Source organism: Neoarius graeffei, chromosome 8 (genome assembly GCF_027579695.1).
Source record: "Neoarius graeffei isolate fNeoGra1 chromosome 8, fNeoGra1.pri, whole genome shotgun sequence".
Taxonomy (NCBI): Eukaryota; Metazoa; Chordata; class Actinopteri; order Siluriformes; family Ariidae; genus Neoarius; species Neoarius graeffei.
The window spans coordinates 59099890-59122864 of NC_083576.1; the positions used below are offsets into that span (position 1 = coordinate 59099890).

The 22975-nt window shown below is 40.4% G+C and overlaps 1 protein-coding gene across 1 annotated transcript in view; it reads right to left on the reverse strand.

Annotated features, from left to right (window-relative positions):
* Window positions 1-22975, reverse strand: part of npm1b (nucleophosmin 1b) — a 55307-nt gene that overhangs the window by 14428 nt on the left and 17904 nt on the right. The window contains exons 4-8 of the mRNA XM_060927917.1: window positions 18543-18636; window positions 18304-18398; window positions 17213-17295; window positions 12744-12795; window positions 6230-6313 (exon numbers count right to left, since the gene is read on the reverse strand). Of these exons, the coding sequence (XP_060783900.1) occupies window positions 6230-6313; window positions 12744-12795; window positions 17213-17295; window positions 18304-18398; window positions 18543-18636 (408 nt within the window). The remainder of the gene's footprint in view (window positions 1-6229; window positions 6314-12743; window positions 12796-17212; window positions 17296-18303; window positions 18399-18542; window positions 18637-22975) is intronic.

The window sequence follows — 22975 nt, forward strand, 5'->3', positions numbered from 1 at the left end:
AAGCGGAAGATACGACAAAAAAGACCCAAGACAGTTGAGCAACTAGAATCCTACATTAGACAAGAATGGGTTAACATTCCTATCCCTAAACTTGAGCAACTTGTCTCCTCAGTCCCCAGACGTTTACAGACTGTTGTAAAGAGAAAAGGGGATGTCTCACAGTGGTAAACATGGCCTTGTCCCAACTTTTTTGAGATGTGTTGTTGTCATGAAATTTAAAATCACCTAATTTTTATCTTTAAATGATACATTTTCTCAGTTTAAACATTTGATATGTCATCTGTGTTCTATTCTGAATAAAATATGGAATTTTGAAACTTCCACATCATTGCATTCCGTTTTTATTTACAATTTGTATTTTGTCCCAACTTTTTTGGAATTGGGGTTGTACATTTTGAAGTAACATCCACATACTGTAAATGCCAGGACCCAAGGCTTCCCAGCAGAACATTGCCCAGAGAATTACACTGCCTCTGCATGCTTGCCCACATGATGCAAAAGAAAACACAATTCACCCGACCAGACACCTTCATCCATTGCGCCATGGTCCAGTTTTGATGCTCCTGTGTCCATTGTAGGTGCTTTCGGTGGAGGAAAGGGGTCAGCACGGGCACTATGACGGAGCCATCTAGCCATCATGACTTGACCCTTGTCAAAGCCGTGCAGATCCTTACACTTGTCCATTTTTCCTGCTTCTAACATCAATTTTGAGAACTGACTGTTCACTTGCTACCCAATATATCCCACCTCTTGAAAGGTGCCACTGTAATGAGAAAATTTACATTATTTGTAAGTGGCTGGTTTTAATGTTATGGCTGATCAGTGTATAGAGACAACCTCTAGAACAAAGTCTGTCGTACAGTTGCAAAGGCCATCAAATCAGGTTGATCCATTACCATATTCTTTTTAGTAATGCCTCTGCTATCCCAACTTTTTGTGTATTTTAGGGAAAAATGGCAAGTTGTTTGTTGACATGCCCCATATGAACTGGATAATGGTGTTGTGACCTAGGTCCCAAACAATGCCCACATTGTTTGGGACCTATGTCACAAAGCCTCAAGACAAGCGCTAGTTTGACTCATACAGCCTGGACACGGAGTCAACATGAGAAGCCATATGATACACAGACGTATGTAAGCTTCATCATTAATATAGTACCACACTTGTTATTAGGATATCAGTGGGCACAGAGATCCTACAGGCAGTCCTTCAAGCTATAGGAGTCATGGCAATAGGGCGTGGAAAAGTCATTGGGACTTAACACAGATGAAGAGATATGTTTGGTTGGAACAACTGCCATTATTGAAGCCTGGCAAAACACATTGTACCAGCTGCCATTGGTATCTGGACAGGTCTTTGGCACAAAGGCCCAGGAAGCACTAAAAGATTACCTCCTCCTGTCTGAGACAAGAGCAAAACACATGATGCAACAGATTGCCCTTAGGCACATTACTCCCACAAATACATTATTCCCACAGAGTTGGATTTCAAAGACCGTAACATTGGGTGGTAAACAAACATGGTTGGTTTGTAACCACAGATCTGAAGGATGCATGCTTCCACTTTCCAACTGCTGTGGACCACAGACAATTCCTCCTTTTCCATATAAACATGACATATCGGACCAGGCTCCCTCCTTCTGGGCTAGCTTTAGCACCCAGGGTGTTTATGAAATGTGAAAGTTGCCCTAGAGGCCCTGCAACAATGAGGTCTACTCCACTATTTGGCTGCTGTGTGGACAGTGCCAACAGTCAGTGACAAACAAGACAGAGCTCCTGATCTCACATGTGGAAGCTCTAGGATTGAAAGTCAGTTAAAAGAAGAGCTATTTGATACCTACGCAGACTGTGCAGTATATAAACATGAAGAGAGAGCTGTCTCAATCATAAAGGTATGCCACACACTACCAGAGTATAGACTTCCTACATCTGGCCCACAGTGTCTGCTATGGGGACCAGAGTTCAAACATGCTGTGGGCAATCTGAGCAGTACAGCAATAAATCTATCTGGCCCTGTATTTGGTAAGGGCTCCCCCAAGCACTATGGGGTAGTGACTACCAGCTGGCAAGTCACTGACCAACTGTTTGTGTGCTTTGGGGTGCACCATAAAGGGATTCCACTGTCTAAAGACAGGTTAGCCCACTGCCTAAAGGAAGTGATGGCACAGGCATAATTGAAAGCAGACCAAGAGGTGACCATTAAATGCCCTTTGATGTGTGCTATAGCTACCTCCTATGCAGCACTAAGAGGACTAGTGCTTGTGGAAATTTGTGAAGTGGCAGCATGGAGCTTATGATTATCTGGCAGATTTTACAGACTGAATGTTGCCTTGTCAAAAACTTGTGCGCTGTGCTGAGGTCAAATGACCGTCATCCTCATTAAGCACTGATGCAACATTAAGATTTCTGTACAAAACGAGAAATTCTGACCCTCAACAGAAAGCAGCATCAGAATGGTGAGCCTTTCTGTATTAACCCTCTCATTCATTTACTCAACAGGAGGCAGAATTAATACTTTGATTCTCCTCCTCAAGAAGAATCATCTAACACTATGAGTGATTCTCAGTAAACTATGGTACTTATATATTTATTATGGCTGTTAGTACCTGGCAAGATGTGTGATATGAACCCTTATAAAGAGATTATATTCTGATAACATATTTCCCGCTGCTTTCTACTGGATTATTATAGAGGTTTTCTCCTCTCAACCGTTCACATACACATTCACACCTATGGACAATTTAGAGTAGCCAGTTAATCTAACCACGTCTTTGGACTGTGGGGGAAACCGGAGCACTCGAACGAAACCCACGCAGACATGGGGAGAACATGCAAACCACTGAACAGTTCTGCACTCAAGTTTCCATCAATGAATAGTTATAACATCAACGAAACTGACTTCATGTTAAACTGTTCATGTTATAGTCATGTTGTCTGTTGTCGCCCAAATGAGGATGGGTTCCCTTTTGAGTCTGGTTCCTCTCGAGGTTTCTTCCTCAGGTCGTCTGAGGGAGTTTTTCCTTGCTACCGTCGCCACAGGCTTGCTCATCAGGGATAGATTAGGGATAAAATTAGCTCATGTTTCAAGTCATTCAAATTCTGTAAAGCTGCTTTGCGACATTGTCTATTGTTAAAAGCGCTATAGAAATAAACTTGACTTGACAAACTCCACACAGAAAGGCCCCCGTTGGCCACTGGACTCGAACCCAGAACCTTCTTGCTGTCAGGCGACAGTGCCAATCACTATACCACCATGCCACCTCTGATAACAGACACATGGCCTCTAAATAAATGATGTAGAATGGCAGGTTATGTATGTAACCATGTTTTTTTTGAGTGGAGAAGATGCAGGACCATTTGGCTCAATCAAGTTGACAAGAATGGCCAGAGGATAAGCATGATGCAGTGGGGGCATTTTATAGGCTGAAGTTCAGTCACAGTCACAAAGTGATAATATTTGCAATTAGTATAAATAGGCAGTGATTAGAGGAAATCATATGCGCTGGTTGGTTGAGAAATTCAGATTATTTCTTGATAATCGCCTCGAGCGACTTGGCAAAATGGCGACCAATTGCTTTGTCACCATAAGTGAGGAAGAATTAGAAATTATGAAAGAAAATGCTGTTCCTAAAAGCACTAAAGATGCTACAAAGTTTGGTCTAAAACTATTCAAAGGTAAGGTGGAATTGTGATTTATTTTATCCATTTCAAAATAAAGTATTTTATGTGAATTGGCATAGATAAGTGACAAGTCTGTGCGCATGCCGAAAGTCTGCATGCATTAACAATTACCTGCCTCAGGCTCAGTGAATATCTGTGAATAATAACCTCAACTTCGTCTCGGCTATTATTCGCCAATATTTACTTTGCCTTTGGTGAATAACTGTTAATTAGTAATTGTCAATGAAATCAGCAAATGACACTGCACTAATTTCAAAGAAATTTGAAAGGAAACTACCCAGATGGTCCTCCACATATATAATATTCCATTCTCAATGTCTAAACAGGAAGAATTTTAAAAATTCCTTTTACTATGATCATTATTATTGATAATGATAATCCAACATGATCTGATGATCAGAATAGAGTTCTATGAGGCAGAAATGTCTATCCTGATTAGCTATTGAAAATGTTACTGGAATCGGGAAGTGGTTAAATATAAGCAGAAGCTGAGACTTGAAATCCCAAGAAGATTGGCAAATACAATTCCCAGAAGCCAATACATTATCAAAATGCATCTATGAAAAAGATGTTGGCCATTTGTATCCGGGAGGACATTCTTTGTCAAATGAAAATCACATTTACTGGATGCAGTCAGTCCATCAGAGTAAATTACCACCTGACTGGGGGGGGGGGACACAGACCTGACATAAGTAGAAATAAAAAAAATAAAAAACAAGCAAGTGTGTGAAAGGAGAATTCCACCAAATCCTTATGGGATTTGTTAGGTTGCACACTCTAACAAGACTTTTATGACAAGTGTGAATGCTCATCTCCATGATAAAATATGCTTCAAGGATGTTTTAACCATTGGCACAAATTACCTCCAGGTGATATCTGCCCGGGAGGGGATAGGGCCAATCCGTTAACAAGCTCTGCAAAAAACATTATTTGGGTCTGATGTACTAAGTTGTTTGTGCCCATTTTCAGGCATAACCAGGCTGCAGTCTGCGTGAAAAACCTTGTGCTTTTATATACAAAGCTGGATCTTGCTCATACATACGCATCTGAAAAGAGATTGCACAAAAAGTTGCAAGTAAATAAGAAAGAAAGAAAGAAAGAAAGAGAAAGAAAGAAAGAAAGAAAGAGAGAAAGAAAGAGAGAAAGAAAGAAAGAAAGAGAGAAAGAAAGAGAGAAAGAAAGAGAGAAAGAAAGAAAGAAAGAGAGAAAGAAAGAAAGAAAGAAAGAAAGAAAGAGAGAAAGAAAGAAAGAAAGAGAGAAAGAAAGAAAGAGAGAAAGAAAGAAAGAAAGAAAGAAAGAAAGAAAGAAAGAAAGATGTGAAGTCCAGCTGATTACATATTCCATTTGATGTACAAAAATTGAGCAATTAGTGGCGACCAGTTTTTCACATGATATTGTCTGCTTCTCAAAACCAGGTTGGTCAGAGCTTAGCCAGTGTTGTCATGTGCATGGTTTCCTGCAAATTGTGACTACTGTTAAACTAAGAGTTGTTTTTCCCCATTTATACTCATGAATTTTTTTAATGTTATCTGCATTCACTCTACCTTTATATTTTGCATTCCATATGCACTTTATATTTTATATTTCATATTTTATTTATATATATATATATATATATATATATATATATATATATATATATATATATATATTTTTTTTTTTATTATTATTTTTTTTTTATTTTGGTAAGCATAGTTTGGTCAGGCAGTTGCAAAATAAGAATTTCATTACCCAATAATAAACCGCTGTGTCTGTTATTGTGTATATGACAAATACAAATCTTGAATCTTGAATTTATGACAATGTGCATCGATACATGATTTTATAACTTTGGTACATGAACTATTTAGACAACCTACATGTTTTACTGCTTTTCTGAAACACTGAGATCATTTTGCATCTGTATCTGGTCTCGTTCTACACCGTGCCTTCTTACAAATATACATCTGGCACTTGTGTCTTAATGCTGAGACTACTTTGACATTGATTATTAAACACAAACTAAGGTATTTTAAGCCTGCTATCACAAAGAGAATAATAACAATAAGAGCTTAGTGGATTTGGGACCATAGTGTCCTGGAGGAATCAGTTTCATGTTTGCAATCGTCTCAGCTCTGGTGTTTGTTTAAAGTCTGAATTCTGTTGTACAATATTATGTTCCAAGGCCGTAGGTTTTAGCTCTTTATCTTTATTAGCCTAATCCCTGACAGACATTGGGGAGCAACTTTTTCTACTTTAAATTGATGAAATCTTGGCTTGTCTCAACAAAGAGCAAGACTTCAGCTTTTCTATTCAGTCTGTGTGACTGTAGCCTTTAAAGCTATTTTCTAGCAAAAGAAGCACTCACATTTCAAAATAAATATGAAGCCTAGACAAGATATATTGGCTAAGGTTTAAGGGCAAATATGTTTAATCTGGAAAAATTCATTCCAATAGCTGGAAGCATTAAATATTACTTCAAAATGTACATATGATTCAACATTAATTCGATTGAATTAATCTCAGTCTAGAAAAGTAAAACTATAGTTAGCACATTATGGGAAACCTACCTGGCTCTGAGGCTTCCCTGGTTTGTCATCTTTTTTTCCTGGTGAGCCGTTCTGTTTGTCTGCACTCTTCTTTTTCTCTGGGGCCTGGGGAGATAGACAGCACATCACAATCCTTCTATCCTGGGCTTAAACAAAACTACATGTGTCAAAAACAAAGAATCCCTCCACGAGTCAGCCTAACTGTCTATAAAGTCGAACAATGCATTGTGACAGAGACTCCGAGGTTCTGACTGACTTATTCTTTATCTGTGTAATTGAATACTCATTTATGAACTTTTTTTGGGGGGAGGTTGTCAGCAAGGAGTGTTAAAAGTGCTCTGCAATTTGTGAAGTGTGTTGCCTGTCGAGTAATGGCCTGGAGGGCTTACGCCACACTGTCACTTCTCAAACTCTATGGTGGGAGAAGAGGAGAAAGATGCAAACACAAAGACAGAGAGAAACAGAGAACGGTGAAGTTACATGTCAGGAGTTTGGGGGGGGGGGGGGGGGGGGGTTACCTGAGAAAGGCAAGTGAATATGCACTAAAACCAGAAATAAGAGCTTGAGTTAGACCAAAAGTGAGACAGAGAGAGGGAGCGGGATAAAGGAATGAGAGGGCAGCAAGAAATGAGAGAAAGACTGAGTTAAATGAGTGTGAGAAAGCAGTGTTCAGCTGTCAACCCCAGTCCACTCCCACCCCCCCACCCCCTTAGGGCAGGAATCAGCACTCACAAAGCAGGTATGCACTCTAAGTCTTTGATCTCCTCACACACACACACACACACACACACACACAAACTATTTCTCAGACATTACTGAACATATATCTCCTTTACCCCATTTTCTCGATCACACACCACGCCTCCCACACACATGCTAATTCACACATACAAGGCACATGCACGCTCATTCACTCACTCACTCGCGCTCACACACACACACACACACACACACACACACACACACGAGTCATACATACCCACTTCCAGACATGCCAAACACAGTCTAAACACAAAAGCCAGGTGCTGAAGGAAAGACTTAACTTAGTGACAAGACGGAAGAGGGGATGGAAAGAGCAAGAAATGAGAGATGGGAAAGAAAAGAAAAAAGGATGTTGAGTAATGTCATGCCATGCTGGGTAACTTGGCCCCTTAGAGTATTTAGTGCAGATACCTGCTGCGCGTGTCTGGCTGACCAGTAGGCATTTAGCCAGATTACAGAGAACTCCAGTCGTTATGCTCCAAACAGAATGCTTACAGCATTCAACAAAACAGACGGATCCGGGGCTGAATCAAATGTGTTCATCACTACTAAACACATGCCTCTTATGGTTCTAAGGTTGACTTGCACTAATTTTAAGACTTTCATCTCATATTTAAAAGGTAGACGGCCTTTCAGATTTTAAGTCCAAGTCATAAAAAGAATTTTCCCTGACACCCAATTATTTTTGTTTAGTGGATCAAAAGCTACTGAATTCGAATCACAGACTTCCAACTTTATTATTTTTTATTTATTTTTTAAAAATAGAATAATTAATGAATTTAGGGCCATGTGGCCTGAATTCTCTGCTATTTTTTTTATTGCTTCACCATGACCCAATTCAAGATACTACATCATGCATCACGTGGTGGGCTTTCCCCGTTCACGCAAGGCATTGTGGAATACAAATTTGAAACAGAAGAGAAAAACGGAGGACATGAGTGTGCAAATGAAACGTGAAAGACTGACTACAGTAACGGAAAGCAAGAAGAAGAGATGTTATGTTGCGAAGGAAAGGAAACACAAGACCAGACTAATAAATATCGGTGGTCAGCGAGCACCTCGGTGTGATCAGCTGTTAGTTTAGCGACAGAATGATGGCCCTGTCAGTGCACGGTCAAGGTAAACCTGTAGATGGCAGTAATGCAACACTGTGGATGCCAGCTGCTGTAAAACCCAAAAGATGATGAAGGTAAACATGCACATGTACACACGGACTTCTTCTGTCTGCTTGGCTGCGCGAAGTGAGCGAGTTCGTGCACATTATTTGCTAGGGGAATCCCCTCAAATTAAATAACTTCTCAGCCACAGAATGGCCTGATATTTTGTGAGATATTACAGAAATAAACATGTAATCACAATGACCAAATTTCAGAGGGAACTAAATTTCACTGATTTTATGAAATCAAAAGGCTGTCTAGCTTTAATATACAACCCCAAATTGGAAAAAGTTGGGATCGTATGGAAAATGCAAATAAAGAAAATCAGTGATTTATAAATTTATTTTGACTTTATTTTCAGTGCGTAAAGGGCAAGGGTGCAAGCCTAAGCTGAACACCCGTGATCTCTGATCCATCAGACGGCACTGCATCAAGAACTATCATTCATCTATTGTTGATATAACTACATGGGCTCATGATTACTTTGGCAAACACTGGGCAAGCACTACAATACAGAGTTAAATCCACAAATGCCAGTAAAAACTTTACTGTGCAAAAAGGAAGCCTTATGTTAACTGTGTCCGGAAGTGCCACTGACTTCTCTGGGCTCAGAGGCACCTGGGATGGACCATCACACAGTAGAAGCATGTGTTGTGGTTAGACGAATCAGTATTCCAGGTCTTTTTTGTAAGAAATGGACATGGTGTGCTCTGGACCAAAGACAAAAAGGACCAAGAAAATCCAAAAGCCAGGGTCTGTCACAGTATGGGGTTGTGTCAGTGCCCTTGGCAAAGGTAATTTACACTTCTATGATGGCAGCATTAATGCAGAAAAGTACACTGAGATTTTCGAGCAACATATACTGCCTTCAAGACGATTTATTTTCCAGGGATATTTAAACAATACAATGCAAAACTGCATTCTGCACACATTGCAAAGGCATGGCTGTGGAAGACTGGACTGGCTTGCCTACAGTCCTGACCTGTCCCCAACAGAGAATGTGTGGTGATTTTTGGAAAGAAAAACCTGATGACCCCGTGCTGCTGCACACCTTAAGACCTGTTTACAGGAAGAATGGGACAAAATTATATCCAAAACACTTCATCACTCGGTGTCTTCAGTCTTTAAACATGCTTTAAGTGCTGTAAGAACGAATGGCAATGTTACAAAGTGGTAAACATTTTACTGTTCCAACTTTTTTGAAATGTGTTGCAACAATCAATTTAAACGTGTTTATTTTGAAAAACAATAAAATTCATAAGGTAAAACATCAGATAATGTGCTATTGCATTGTTTTGAGTGAAATACAAGTCAAACATTTGTTTTCTGTTTTAATTTCAATGTCCCGTCCCAACTTTTTCTGATCTGGGTTGTATAAGAAATTATAATGCAAGACATAACGTGACAAAATATTTTGTGTCAAAAGAACTTCAGGAATAAGTGTGTTACCGGCGTGTTTTAAAATGACAGAAAAGAGTAATTTACTGTATCTGAAGTCATCCCCTGCTTACATTAAAGTGTACTGTTTTGGGTGTAGCCATTTCGTAGTATTGTCCAAATTCTCAGTGGACAAAGTATATTTCCTGGATAGTAGATTTTTTATTTTTATACAACTGATGCATCAAAAACCTCAATACATAGCAACTGATTTTCACTCAAAATTCACTTAGGATGAATCTCAAGGCAGCCAATTCCATATATTTTATACAAATGTAACTTTAATAATAAAAATGCTTTAACAGGTACTTGTTAATATTTAATACTTACTACACCACTTGATATTTCTAAACTTTTATGGTTTCAGTTTGCTAAGTAATTTGTCACACCCCAATTGTTGATAATGGCAGGTGACCATTATGCATTTCTGAAGAACCCACCAGTATGAATCCTCCAGTTATTGCATCTACTCTCTGCCCTCTCCATTGCCTCACTTCTTCACTTATTTTTTTTATTTTTGTTTGTTTTTTGTGTCCATTTTCCATGATTATTATCCCTCCTTGAGGTTTCTTCGCATTATGTACTTTGTCTCCTTATTATCCACTTACATTGTTTTGTATCTTTTTATATTTTCCATTTTACAATGACTATTTTGTACATTGTCTCCTTACTTGTCAAAGTTCATTTGTTAGCCATCGTCATATTGATTGATGCTGATTATTGATGGGGTGGAACTCTTGTACAAGCCTTTTGGGCTTCGGTCCCTCCTTGCACCATTGTTTTTGAGTGCTAAATAAATAAACCTAAAAAAAAAAAACCTAAGTAAATGTCGTCAGTCCAGTGTCTCTGTTAACAGTAAATGACTGAAGGAGAAATTTCATATACAGCGGTTGTCTTGTCCTCTGCTGATCTTTATCTCCCTTCTTTTTTCTCTCTGCTCTAAGGCAGACACTGGCACCTGCTGGCCACACTTAACACTTGAGTACTTCACAGTATGCAAAGAGAATTACAGACACCGATACAGTCCTCTCTGGAAGTATTGGAATTGCAAAGCCAATTATTTGTTTTTTTGTTGTACACCGAAGACATTTGGGTTTGAGATCAAAAGATGACAGTTCAGAATTTCAGCTTTCATTTCATGAAATCTACATCGAGATGTTTAAAACAACTTGGAACATTTCACCTTTTGTTTGAACCCACCCATTTTTCAAGTGACCAAAAATACTGGAACATGTGACGGACAGGTGTTTCTCATTGCCCACTTGTGCCATTAATTATTCAAACAGTTAATAGCACTAAATGTCTACTCTTGGTTTGAGCCCTAGGTTTCACCTATAAAGACAGCATTTGTTGTTATCAACATAAAGACCAGAGAGCTGTCTATGGGTAAAAAGCAAGCCATTTTGAAGTTGATAAGAGGGAAAATAGACCAGTGCCATTGCACAAGCATCGGGCATAGCCAATAACACAATTTGGAATGTCTTGGGGGGGGGGGGACAAAACAAACAAACAAACAAACAAAAAATACTGGTGTACCAACCACCAGACATCAAACAGGAAGGTCAAGGAAAACAGCAGCAGTTGACACATTATGCGAGTTATGAAGAAAACCCCAAACAGTCGGTTACATCAACAACCTCCAGAGGGCAGGGGTGAAGGGATCATAATCCACTGTCTGAAGAAGTCTTCGAGAGCAGAAAAACACAGGCCATACCAAAAGATACAAATCACTCATCAGTAGTAAGAATCAGAAGGCCAAAGTGGAATCACAAAGAAATACAGAGATGAGCCACAAAACTTATGGAACCAAAATTAACCTCTACCAAAGTGATGGAAAGGCCAAAGTGTGGAGGAAAAAAAGGATCCACTGATGATCCAAAACATTCGAGCTCATTGGTCAAGAACAGTGGAGGTAGTGTTGTGGATTGGACTGCCTGGCTGCTTCTGAAACAGGCTTACTAATCTTAATTGATGTGGTAACAATGAATTCAGACATCTACAGAAACAAACATTCTGTATGCCAGTTTACAGAGAAATGCATCCAGACTAATTGGGAAGAACTTCATTATGCAGCAAGACAATAACCCTAAAAGACACTGCCATCACAGCAAAGGACTTCATCGGGGAAAAAGTGGAAGGTTTTAGACTGGCCAAGTCAATCACCAGACCTTAATCCAACTGAGCACGCATTTCACCTCCTGAGAAGAGACTGAAGGAAGAGACCCCTCCAAAACAAACAACCGAAAGAAGCTGCAATACAAGCCTGGAAAAGCATCACTAAAGAATGCAACAGTTTAGTGATGCTGGCTTGATGCAGTGATTGCAAGCAAGGGATATGAAACCAAATATTAAGTGTTATTTATTTAAAGCTCATCTGTTGCAGTACTTTTGCTCACCTAAAAATTGGTCTGCCACATTCTAAGTTGTTTAGCACTCCTAGATGTAAATATCAGGAAATGAAAACTCGAATTCTGATCTATCATATCATATTCATCTATCATATCATATATTCATATTTTGACCTCAAATCCAAATGTCTTCATTGTATAGCAAAAGCAATATAATTGGCATTGTAATACTTTAAGGGTGGAGTGTGGGTTAATTAAATATCTTTCATTTTATATAAAAAGGTATATTTTTAAATCATTCTTCTCTTCGGTAAATGTGCAGATCTGGTGGGTTTATGGGTATAGAGAATTATGATAAACTGGTTGATGTTTTGATGTCGACGCCATCACCCATAGCGAATACTCTCCTGTACTTATCCCAGGACTTCTACATTATATAAACACTTCTATTCCTCTACTGTAGATAGTAAGGACATATAATCCCGTTATTCAGTGCCACCAGGAAGATGATGGTTTCCCCCTGGGTGCTGTAATGTGTGCTCATTGCTCACTTGTATGCGCATGTGTGTTCACTGCTTCAGATGGGTTAAACGCAGAAAAGGAACTGCACTGTGTGTTTACGTCTGTGCTTGAGTGTACGTGTGATAAATAAAGGCTTCTTGTCTTTTCTTCTTATTGTCCGGCTGAGTCTGGTTCCTCTCAAGGTATCTTCTCCGTGATGTCTCGGATATGTCTTCTTTTCATTGTCACCCCTGACTTGATCGTTTGGGATCAAAATCTACATCCTGTAGACATTCTGTAACTAAAATTCAATTCATTCGATAGACTTACTTTCAGTGAGGGCTTGATGGGGCTTGGTGCAACTGGCTTTTCATCTTCATGTCTAAAATATACAAAATAAATCAGGTTTCAATTTGCAAATATTTATGCAATTTAATAGATAGCTATCTTTATACAGACGCGCAGACGGGTCCATAAATATTTGTACATTGACAATTAATTGTCTAGCTGTCTACCACGATATACTGAAGTTGAAATTAATAATTAATATGAGGTCAACGTGCAGGTTTTCTGCTTTAAGTTTAGGGTATTTACATCCAAACCACGTGAACAGTGTAAGAATTAAAAACCTTTTTTTTTTTTTGTGCAATTGCTTTTGTTGAAGGGACCAAAAAGTAATTACTAACAAATTAACAATCAAATTTAATTGTCTCCATCATGAAATGGCTGATTGAGGCAGGATGCATGTGCAAGAAAAGTTTATTAAGACAGACAAACCGATCCAATATGGCACACAGAAATGTGGTCATAAACAAAGAAAGGTCGGCTGATCTACAAACATACACAAGAACAAGCAGAGGGCAAAATGAGGAAACCAGGGACAAAGTCAAAAACCAAATAAAGAGACAGGGAAAATAAACGGCTCGGTAACAACTGATACTGAACACGATATCATACTTCATGACAAACACAGGAGAACACAGGGTATAAATACACAAAATAATTAGGGGAGAAACAGGAAGCAGGGGATGAGACAGACAGAATACAATCAGTAACAAGATGAGGGTGGAGACGAGACATAAACAAAAGGCACATGGTATGGACCCTTTTCAGTCATGTGACCTTCGTAAACGCGACCGCCATTCTGGACATGTAGTGGACTTCGGCTCGAATCAGTTTGAATGCGAGGAAGGCGACAAACAAAAAACATAAAAGAAAAAGGAGCGAGATGCAGAAAACACCTTCACTATCCAGCGACGTAGGGCATTTACAGGGCGAGCAGAGGGAGAGGTATTTGCAAAAATTGAGGTTAGCAGGCTTAGAGAACGACGTTTACCTGCTTCCACAAGGATTGTTCACTGACGTACGGAAGTACACGAAGCCCTCGTCTTTACCTGACTTCGGCCCACATGATCTGTATACCTATGTCGTTAAAAACCCATCGCCATACACATACACGCCAACGTCTGAGGTTCCGGAGCGCGCTCCGGCTTGCTCCCGGAGTGCTCCGGCCGAGGTTCCGGAGGGCGCTCCGGCTTGCTCCAGGAGTGCTCCGGCCGAGGTTACGGAGCGCGCTCCGGCTTGCTCCGGAGCAAGCCGGCGCGCGCTGCTTAATTTGAGGGGAACCTCGGCCGGAGCACTCCGGGAGCAAGCCGGCGCGCGCTGCTTAATTTGAGGGAGAGCAAGCCGGCGCGCGCTCCGGAACCTCGGACGTTGGCTCCGGCAGCTATTTATACTGGATCCAGTGTAAATAGCTGCCGGATCATAATTACAGTAAACTAGTAAATACAGTAAAGGAAAAACTTGAGACTGAAAGGTTTTAACAGTCATCCAAATGACTGAACATAAACATTGCTACAGTAACATACCAGCTACTTGTTGACATTAGCTAGTCAACAATAGCTACTACAGAAGAACAAAGAGGTTACAATGGGTTATTTCAGCCTATTTGGTTACACACTCGCCGCCACAGAATGTTAACAGCAATGTAATGCCTTTTCTGGCTAATTTTATTCGTCTTACCTCCAACAAAGTGGTCACTACACAAGCGTTGGTATGCCAAGGGCTGCCAATCTGTTAATGGCCGCTATCCATCTTCTCCATCAGGATCGGATAAAATGATAACCCTTGCCTTGCTTGTTGATGGTTACTACATCCAGGTGCACAACAATATAGTGGCATGATGGAAGTCTTGCTGAAAGTAAAAACTTTCTTTGCTGCCGTTCCTCAATGTTGGCTGTGGTAAACTACTGGTAGTACATGTCCAAAATGGCGGCCGCGTTTGTCGTGACGTCACGTGAAAAGGGTCCATAGTCAATAAACACAGTTTTGCGGAAGTGTGCGTCTCGCATGGCAGGCTGTAAACAGTAGAGAGCAGGTACAGCGCTCAAAGCATGTGCTGTACTCAAGGCGAGAGGGATGATTTCCTAACAGTTGTTTTTAATAATTGGTTGCATATCTTTTGCAGTCAATGACTGCCTGGAGTCTGAAACCTGTAGACGTCACCAGAGACGAAATTGTTTCCCTGGTGATGCTTTATCAGGCCACTAAAACAGCAGTCTTCCGTTCCTGCTGGTTCTCTGGGTATTCTGCCCTCCGTTTTGCCTTCAGCAAGTCAAATGCATGCTCAACTGGATTTAAGTCAGATGACTGACTTGGCCATTGAAGAACATTCCACTTCTTTGCCTTAAAAAAAAAGTCTTGGCTGCTTTCATTGTATGCTCCGGGTCACTGTCGATATGTACTGTGAAGTGCTGTCCAATGGGTTTTTCAAGCATTTGGTTGAATTTGAGCAGGTTATGGTGCCCTAAATACTTCAGAATTTATTCCTTTGCTTTTGTCAGCAGTCACATCAATAAATAAAATGGAACTAGTTCCACTGGCAGCCACATATGCCCACACCATAAAATAAGGTGGTATTCTCCGGATGATAATGAGCAGTTCCTTCCCATCATTCTGGTACAAGTTGATCTTTGTTTTACTTTTCCATAGGACATTCCCGAACTGTACAGGGTTTTATGTTTTGTTTTTTTCCCCAATCTCTAATCTGGTTTTACTGTTTTCGAGGTCACCAATGGTTTATATACAGGTAAAAGGCTTGGATGGAATGATGGACCCGACTGTACATAAAGTGGTGCTTGAAAGTTTGTGAACTCTTTAGAATTTTCTATATTTCTGCATAAATATGACCTAAAACATAATCAGATTTTCACACAAGTCTTAAAAGTAGATAAAGAGAACCCAGTTACATAAATGAGACAAAAATATTATACTTGGTCATTTATTTATTGAGGAAAATGATCCAATATTACATATCTGTGAGTGGCAAAAATATGGAAACCTTTGCTTTCAGTATCTGGTGTGACCCCCTTGTGCAGCAATAACTGCAACTAAACGTTTCCGGTAACTGTTGATCAGTCCTGCACACCGGCTTGGAGGAATTTTAGCCCATTCCTCCGTACAGAACAGCTTCAACTCTGGGATGTTGGTGAGCTTCCTCACATGAACTGCTTGCTTCAGGTCCTTCCACAACATTTCGACTGGATTAAGGTCAGGACTTTAACTTGGCCATTCCAAAAGATTAACTTTATTCTTCTTTAACCATTCTTTGGTAGAACGACTTGTGTGCTTAGGGTCGTTGTCTTGCTGCATGACCCACCTTCTCTTGAGATTCAGTTCATGGACAGATGTCCTGACATTTTCCTTTAGAATTCACTGGTATAATTCAGAATTCATTGTTCCATCAATGATGGCAAGCCATCCAGCCCAGATGCAGCAAAACAGGCCCAAACCATGATACTACCACCACCATGTTTCACAGATGGGATAAGGTTCTTATGCTGGAATGCAGTGTTTTCCTTTCTCCAAACATAACGCTTCTCATTTAAACAAAAAAGTTCTATTTTGGTCTCATCCATCCACAAAACATTTTTCCAATAGCCTTCTGGCTTGTCCATGTGATCTTTAGCAAACTGCAGATGAGCAACAATGTTCCTTTTGGAGAGCAGTGGCTTTCTCCTTGCAACCCTGCCATGCACACCATTGTTGTTCAGTGTTCTCCTGATGGTGGACTCATGAACATTAGCCAATGTGAGAGGGGCCTTCAGTTGCTTAAAAGTTACCCCAGGGTCCTTTGTGACTTCGCCGACTATTACACACCTTGCTCTTGATCTTTGATGGTCGACCACTCCTGGGGAGGGTAACAATGGTCTTGAATTTCCTCCATTTGTACACAATCTGTCTGACTGTGGATTGGTGGAGTCCAAACTCGTTAGAGATGGTTTTGTAACCTTTTCCTGCCTAATGAGCATCAACAACACTTTTTCTGAGATCCTCAGAAATCTCCTTTGTTTGTGCCATGATACACTTCCACAAACACGTGTTGTGAAGATCAGACTTTGATAGATCCCTGTTCTTTAAATAAAACAGGGTGCTCACTCACACCTGATTATCATCCCATTGATTGAAAACACCTGACTCTAATTTCACCTTCAAATTAACTGCTAATCCTAGAGGTTCACATACTTTTGCCACTCACAGATATGTAATATTGGATCATTTTCCACAATAAATAAATGACCAAGTATAATATTTTTGTCTCATTTGTTTAACTGGGTTCTCTTTATCTACTTTTAGGACTTGTGTGAAAATCTGATGATGTTTTAGGTCATATTTATGCAGAAATATAGAAAATTCTAAAGGGTTCACAAACTTTCAAGCACCACCGTACTTTCGGTCTCTTCTGTTTAGTTAATATGTAAACTCTTAAATACACAATTCATTAAGGAAAAATTTCTCACTCATCACTGTCATCCTCCTCCTCTTCATCTTCACTATCATCCTCATCTTCATCATCGTCATCTGAATCCATTTTGAGCTTCTTCTGCAAAAAGTCATAAAAGCAACCAGGATGAGATGGAATCAACATGAACAAATATACTGAATCCTTAACCACAGGACAGTGTTTAATATCTTGTGTTAACACTGTTTTTTTAAATGACTCTTGTTGTCCTAGTGTGCTTGGATCAAAAATTGCATATTCATCATTTCTGCAGTCAGCGACAGAATTATTGTCACCACTATGTATGTCATAATTACGTGCATCCCTTGAAATTGCTATGAACAAAATGTAACAAGCATGTTCACATTTATATTAATTTTTTTTCCAAGTTCAACTGTTCAAGAACCCTTAAGTAGTCATGACGATGCCCTATTTCACTGGGGTATAATTATGAGAGGACACAATGGCCAAATTCACTTTGCCATTCATCAACAGGGGAAAGATTAGGAATATACTAACAAAATAAGAGAAAAAAAAATATCAGGCAATAGCTTTAAAAAAATAGCTACAAATAGCTTTATTTGAAAAAGCCCATTATCCACTGGCAATAATCAAGCATTTTAAAACAAATGCAGCTGTAAGGAACCTGCCTGGAAGAAGGAATTACCTTTTGCGCCCACACACACACACAAAGGTGTTTAAAGAGGCAACAATTTCTCCAAGGATCACAGTTGAAAACTTGCAGACATTGTTAGCATTTTTGAGATCACAAATTGACCAAAATTTTGATCTTTTTTTCCAGATTAAATTAGATCTCGACAAATCTGATAAAGACCAAGTCACCTGTAACATTTAATTGTTACAACTACGAATATTGTAATCAACATTTCACAATGCACTCATACCTTGGTTAGAGTTTGGAATATTTAAAATCATTCCATTTAAGCATAAAATGATGAAATATAGAATATTCAAAATCCTTTGACTAGTAGTGTACCAGTAGATTTTAAATGAAAATCTGGCTGCCTCTTTCAAGTAGCTACAAGTGGGAAATAGTTGAATCTTCAAACAACTACTTCAAGGTCAATGATATTTCAAGTTTTTGCTTACTAGTGGCACTTTCCCTGTGACCATGTTCGATGGTCTCTTCACTGGTGATGTGTTATTCTCCTCCTCTTCTTCCTCATCATCAGACTCCTTCATGCCTAAAAATCACCAATGGGAGATTAAACGTAGTCATGCACATTACAGTCATGATGTGTTCAAAACAAAACCGTAAAATGAGATCATTAGCATAATTGTTGAATGAGGAATGAAGAACAATAAGGTAAAAGAAAAGAGTAACTTACTGACAAAATGTTGTCCACTGATGTAGACTGGGCCAGACCCGGACTGCAAACGGAACGTGAATGGGGGAGTGATTTCAAAACCCCCTAAACTTAGCTTTAAAAAAAAAAAAAAAAACATCATTTAAGTGTGGCTAGTGTTATTACCATGTTATTACCCCTGTTGCCCCTTTTCCACCAAATCAGTTCCAGGGCTGGTTCGGGGCCAGTGCTTAGTTTGGAACCGGATTTTCTGTTTCCACTGACAAAGAACTGGCTCTGGGGCCAGAAAAACCGGTTCCAGGCTACCACCAACTCTCTGCTAGGCCAGAGGAAAGAACCGCTTACGTCAGTGGGGGGGGGCTGGAGTTGTTAAGACCAACAGCAATAGCAAGACCACGAAAGGTCACCATTTTTAAATAAGCGACAAGATGATATGGATGCAGTAAAGCAGCAGTCATCCATTATTGTTGTTGCTGCTGCTGCTGCTTCTTCTTCTCCGTGTTGTTGTTGCTTCGATGTTCACGCCAAGGTTTATGCAAACGCAACGATGTAACCGACGTATACAGTGACGTAATGACGTGGCTCCCCTTAGCACCCCGAGCTATGGAAAAGCAAACTGGTTCTCAGCTGGCTCGCAAGTTGAACGAGTTGTGAACCAGCACTGGCCCTGAACCAGCCCTGGAACTGATTTGGTGGAAAAGGGGTATGTGCTATTGTCTCTGTAACGGTTATTGAATAGTTGTTTCAGTTGACGTCCAAGGATGGAACTGTACATGGGCAGACAGTCTGGGCTTCAGAATACACCCTGACCATTTATTATAGAAGTGACTCAAGGTATATAACCTTTAAGCCATGGCCTAAAGGTTCGAGAAGCAGCACTGGGACCAAAAGGTTGCTGGTATGATTCCCTGGACCAGCAGGAATGGCTGAAATGCCCTTGAGCAAGGCACCGAACTCCCAACCGCTCCGGGTTTGTTGTAAATTGCTCTGGATAAGAGCGTCTGCTAAATGCCTGTAATCTAATGTATATGTAAACCAGGATGCATTCTGGAAGCCCACCACAGCGCAATAACTATTCAAACCATATAAATTACAAATTGAAATAGGCTAGTCTGGGGAAAAATACAGTAGTGCCTGACAGTGAATAGAACTGCATCCTTCATATTTAGTCTTCATTTTCACAAACCCATTGAGTCCCAAAACAATGAGACATTCTGAACATTACGTACCAGTAAAACTCAAATGGACCTATGGTGAAACAAATTTTTCTTCAAACCACCCTTGCGTAATTCTGGAATCTCGAAATGCAGCCAAAGATCCTGAGTGAATGTTCCAGGTAAAGGTAGGATACCCGTGTCCATAGTAACTGAATGCAAACAGCTAATTGCATGCAAGTATGTTCTGGTTAATGTTTACATGACAGCAGTGTAATTACATTACATAGCAAGACAAAGAATGCTATTATCTAAACTCATCCCATAGGTGATAACCACTTCCTGAGTACAGGCTAGACAGTAACCTATTATTTAGGCTCATTAAAAGCACGTTTTAATTTGATTTGACATTTAAAGTGCGCAAGAGACAAGTATGTGTTCTCACGTCAGAGGAATATCAGAAGACAGGGAGTGGTGTTCGTGGAAAATAATCATCAACATGGCCTGACATGATGTGACATTACTTTAACCCCTGCAATGAACTCTTTTTCGGATATCATATTTCAAAAAGTGTTCTGTTCCTTTTATACCACAGCAATTTGGCATTGGTTACATTATTCAGTTTATTCAGGAACAGCACACCTTTTAACTATGTATAATTCTGTTTAGCCAACCGCCATTAAACAACAGAAGAACATATAGGCTAGGCGCTGGTAAAACGTTTGTGGCGCTGTGAGATTAGATGCTAACCATACCTGCAAACTCATGAGGGTTGAAAAAGGTGACAAACTACCGGTAACCCCCCAGCCCCCTTAAACAGCGCGCGATCAAGGAAAATTAAGGGAAAAGACAACATTTAAAACAAAGACAAGATTTATTCATTTTTAGCTTTGCAATTTTCAGTTTTGCATCTGACACCTCATTACATTACCATTAAGGAAGGAAAAGTATAAAAAGTAAAAAGTAAAATTTGAATTTCATCTCTCATCTCATTATCTGTAGCTGCTTTATCCTGTTCTACAGGGTCGCAGGTGAGCTGGAGCCTATCCCAGCTGACTATGGGCGAAAGGCGGGGTACACCCTGGACAAGTCGCCAGGTCATCACAGGGCTGACACATAGACACAGACAACCATTCACACTCACATTCACACCTACGGTCAATTTAGAGTCACCAGTTAACCTAACCTGCATGTCTTTGGACTGTGGGGGAAACCGGAGCACCCGGAGGAAACCCACACGGACACGGGGAGAACATGCAAACTCCACACAGAAAGGCCCTCGCCGGCCACGGGACTCGAACCCGGACCTTCTTGCTGTGAGGTGACAGCGCTAACCACTACACTACCGTGCCGCCAAAATTTGAATTAAAAAAAAGTAATTTTTGAAGTGTGACACTGGAAACTTTCTTCAGCAGACCAGTTTATCATTTTTTAGACCTTTTGGCCCGAACAAGCCGTTCAAGGGCACGTTTATGCTGCTCTGCCATGTGCCTCTTTCGCGCCATGCTATCCTTCTTCACCACCTCTGCCCTATTACCAGCAGCACTGGTAGATGGCTGGACACCAAATTCAGCCCTCCTTTCCTTCAGTGCTGCCAAATTCAAGGTGTGAGAGTGTGTGTGAGAGTGTGTGTGTGTGTGAGAGTGAGAGTGAGAGAATCTCTCTCTCTCACTCACACACTCTCTCTCTCGCTCTCTCTCTCTCTCACACGCACAACTGGTTCTCTGAATACAACCGAGATCAACACATATTACGTTATAATTTTGACAATCCCACCAATAGTTTCACATAAAAATGATTTCTCTTACCCAAAACACGCGTTTATAGATCCTTATGTTCAACAAAAAATGACTTTTTTCAAACTGATTTGACATTTTTTTGTTTCAGCCCACAGAAACATCTTCCGTGTCGCGCGTTCGGTTCAAACGTAACAGCCCCGCCCCTTGCGTCTTACGTCATAAAAACACGACTCACAGACCACCAAATCACAGGTACCAAAAAAAAACACCCTAAAGCCTCTTTAAATCGCACTACTCGTAACACAGCTTTCTCCGCATACTAAAAATGTGTTTCCGTCTCCAGATGCAATATAGAGTTTTGGAAAAAATCAGAAAATATGATTCCGTGAGCTGTTTTCAAGACTCAGTGTCCCGTTCTGCATTGCGTTTGGATGATCTCTGCCATCCTCCTATACACACCCGTATTCAAGAAAACCCCGCCTCTATTCAGTTACAATTCGCGGATACTGTCCAGCGTTCTGTAAGACTATTGGCTCGTTGGAATGTCATCCAATCAGAGAGACGTTTGAAGTATGAAGAAGGCGGAAATGGTCTGAATGTGGATGTGAGGAGAAAAGTAGGAGTAGTACTTTGAAGTAGTAGTACATTGAAACCAAATGTTCGGCAACGTAGCCTCACGCACCCCCCCCCCCCCAAAAAAAAAACTCTTCAGATCTACACGATTCACACAAGTGACCTATTTTGGGATCAAAACGGCGAATTTCGCCGAAAGGTGACTAGTTTGCAGGTATGGCTAACAGCCGTCAAAAAGTTGTGTGTGAAACTCTGCTAGGTAAAGCTAACATCTCTCTCTCTGTGTGTGCATGGTGGGGCAGGCCCTTGCAATCTTCGAAGAATGGTTGAAGACTTCCTGGTGAATGAGGAGTTTTTTTTTTTTTGCTTGAAATGCCCATCCCTCGTGATAATCCTGCCTGTGTGACTTGACCAATGCCATTGACTATGACTCCAATTATTAGATTTGGGCTAATAAACAGCACATGGATTTTACGCATTTGCATCCTGCCTCGTCAACCCACACATTACATCATGTTCATGAGAAACAACTAAGCTTGAGTCGATTAACATTAACAGAATCAGATTCCAACTGTTCCAATGGCTATCATTTTGGGTGATGTAAAGTGTGGTGTCTGCAGATTTAAAATCAACAGAAATAAATTGTGTTGCAGGGTTTTTTCTAGAAAAATTTAGTATGAGGGCGCTCACCATGGCGAGGGAGCGAGGGGGGGGGGATGGTGCCGGTTGTCCCCCCCCCGCCGCCGTGCAAAGCCTTTGAAAAATGCTCCAATGGGACATTCTGAGGCTGAGAGGGAAATTGTAACAAATTGTCTGTCAACATTGAAAAAGAAAGTAGTAATCTTCTTCTGCCCCGGACAGTCTTTGGCTTTCTTCCACTTCGTGCCGCGGGATGACATCTTTAAATGCCCAAGTGTCAACAAAAACAACTCACGAACTACTTCTGTCAAAAGCTCCCGCGCCGGTGGGTGAAAGGTCATTCAGTCTC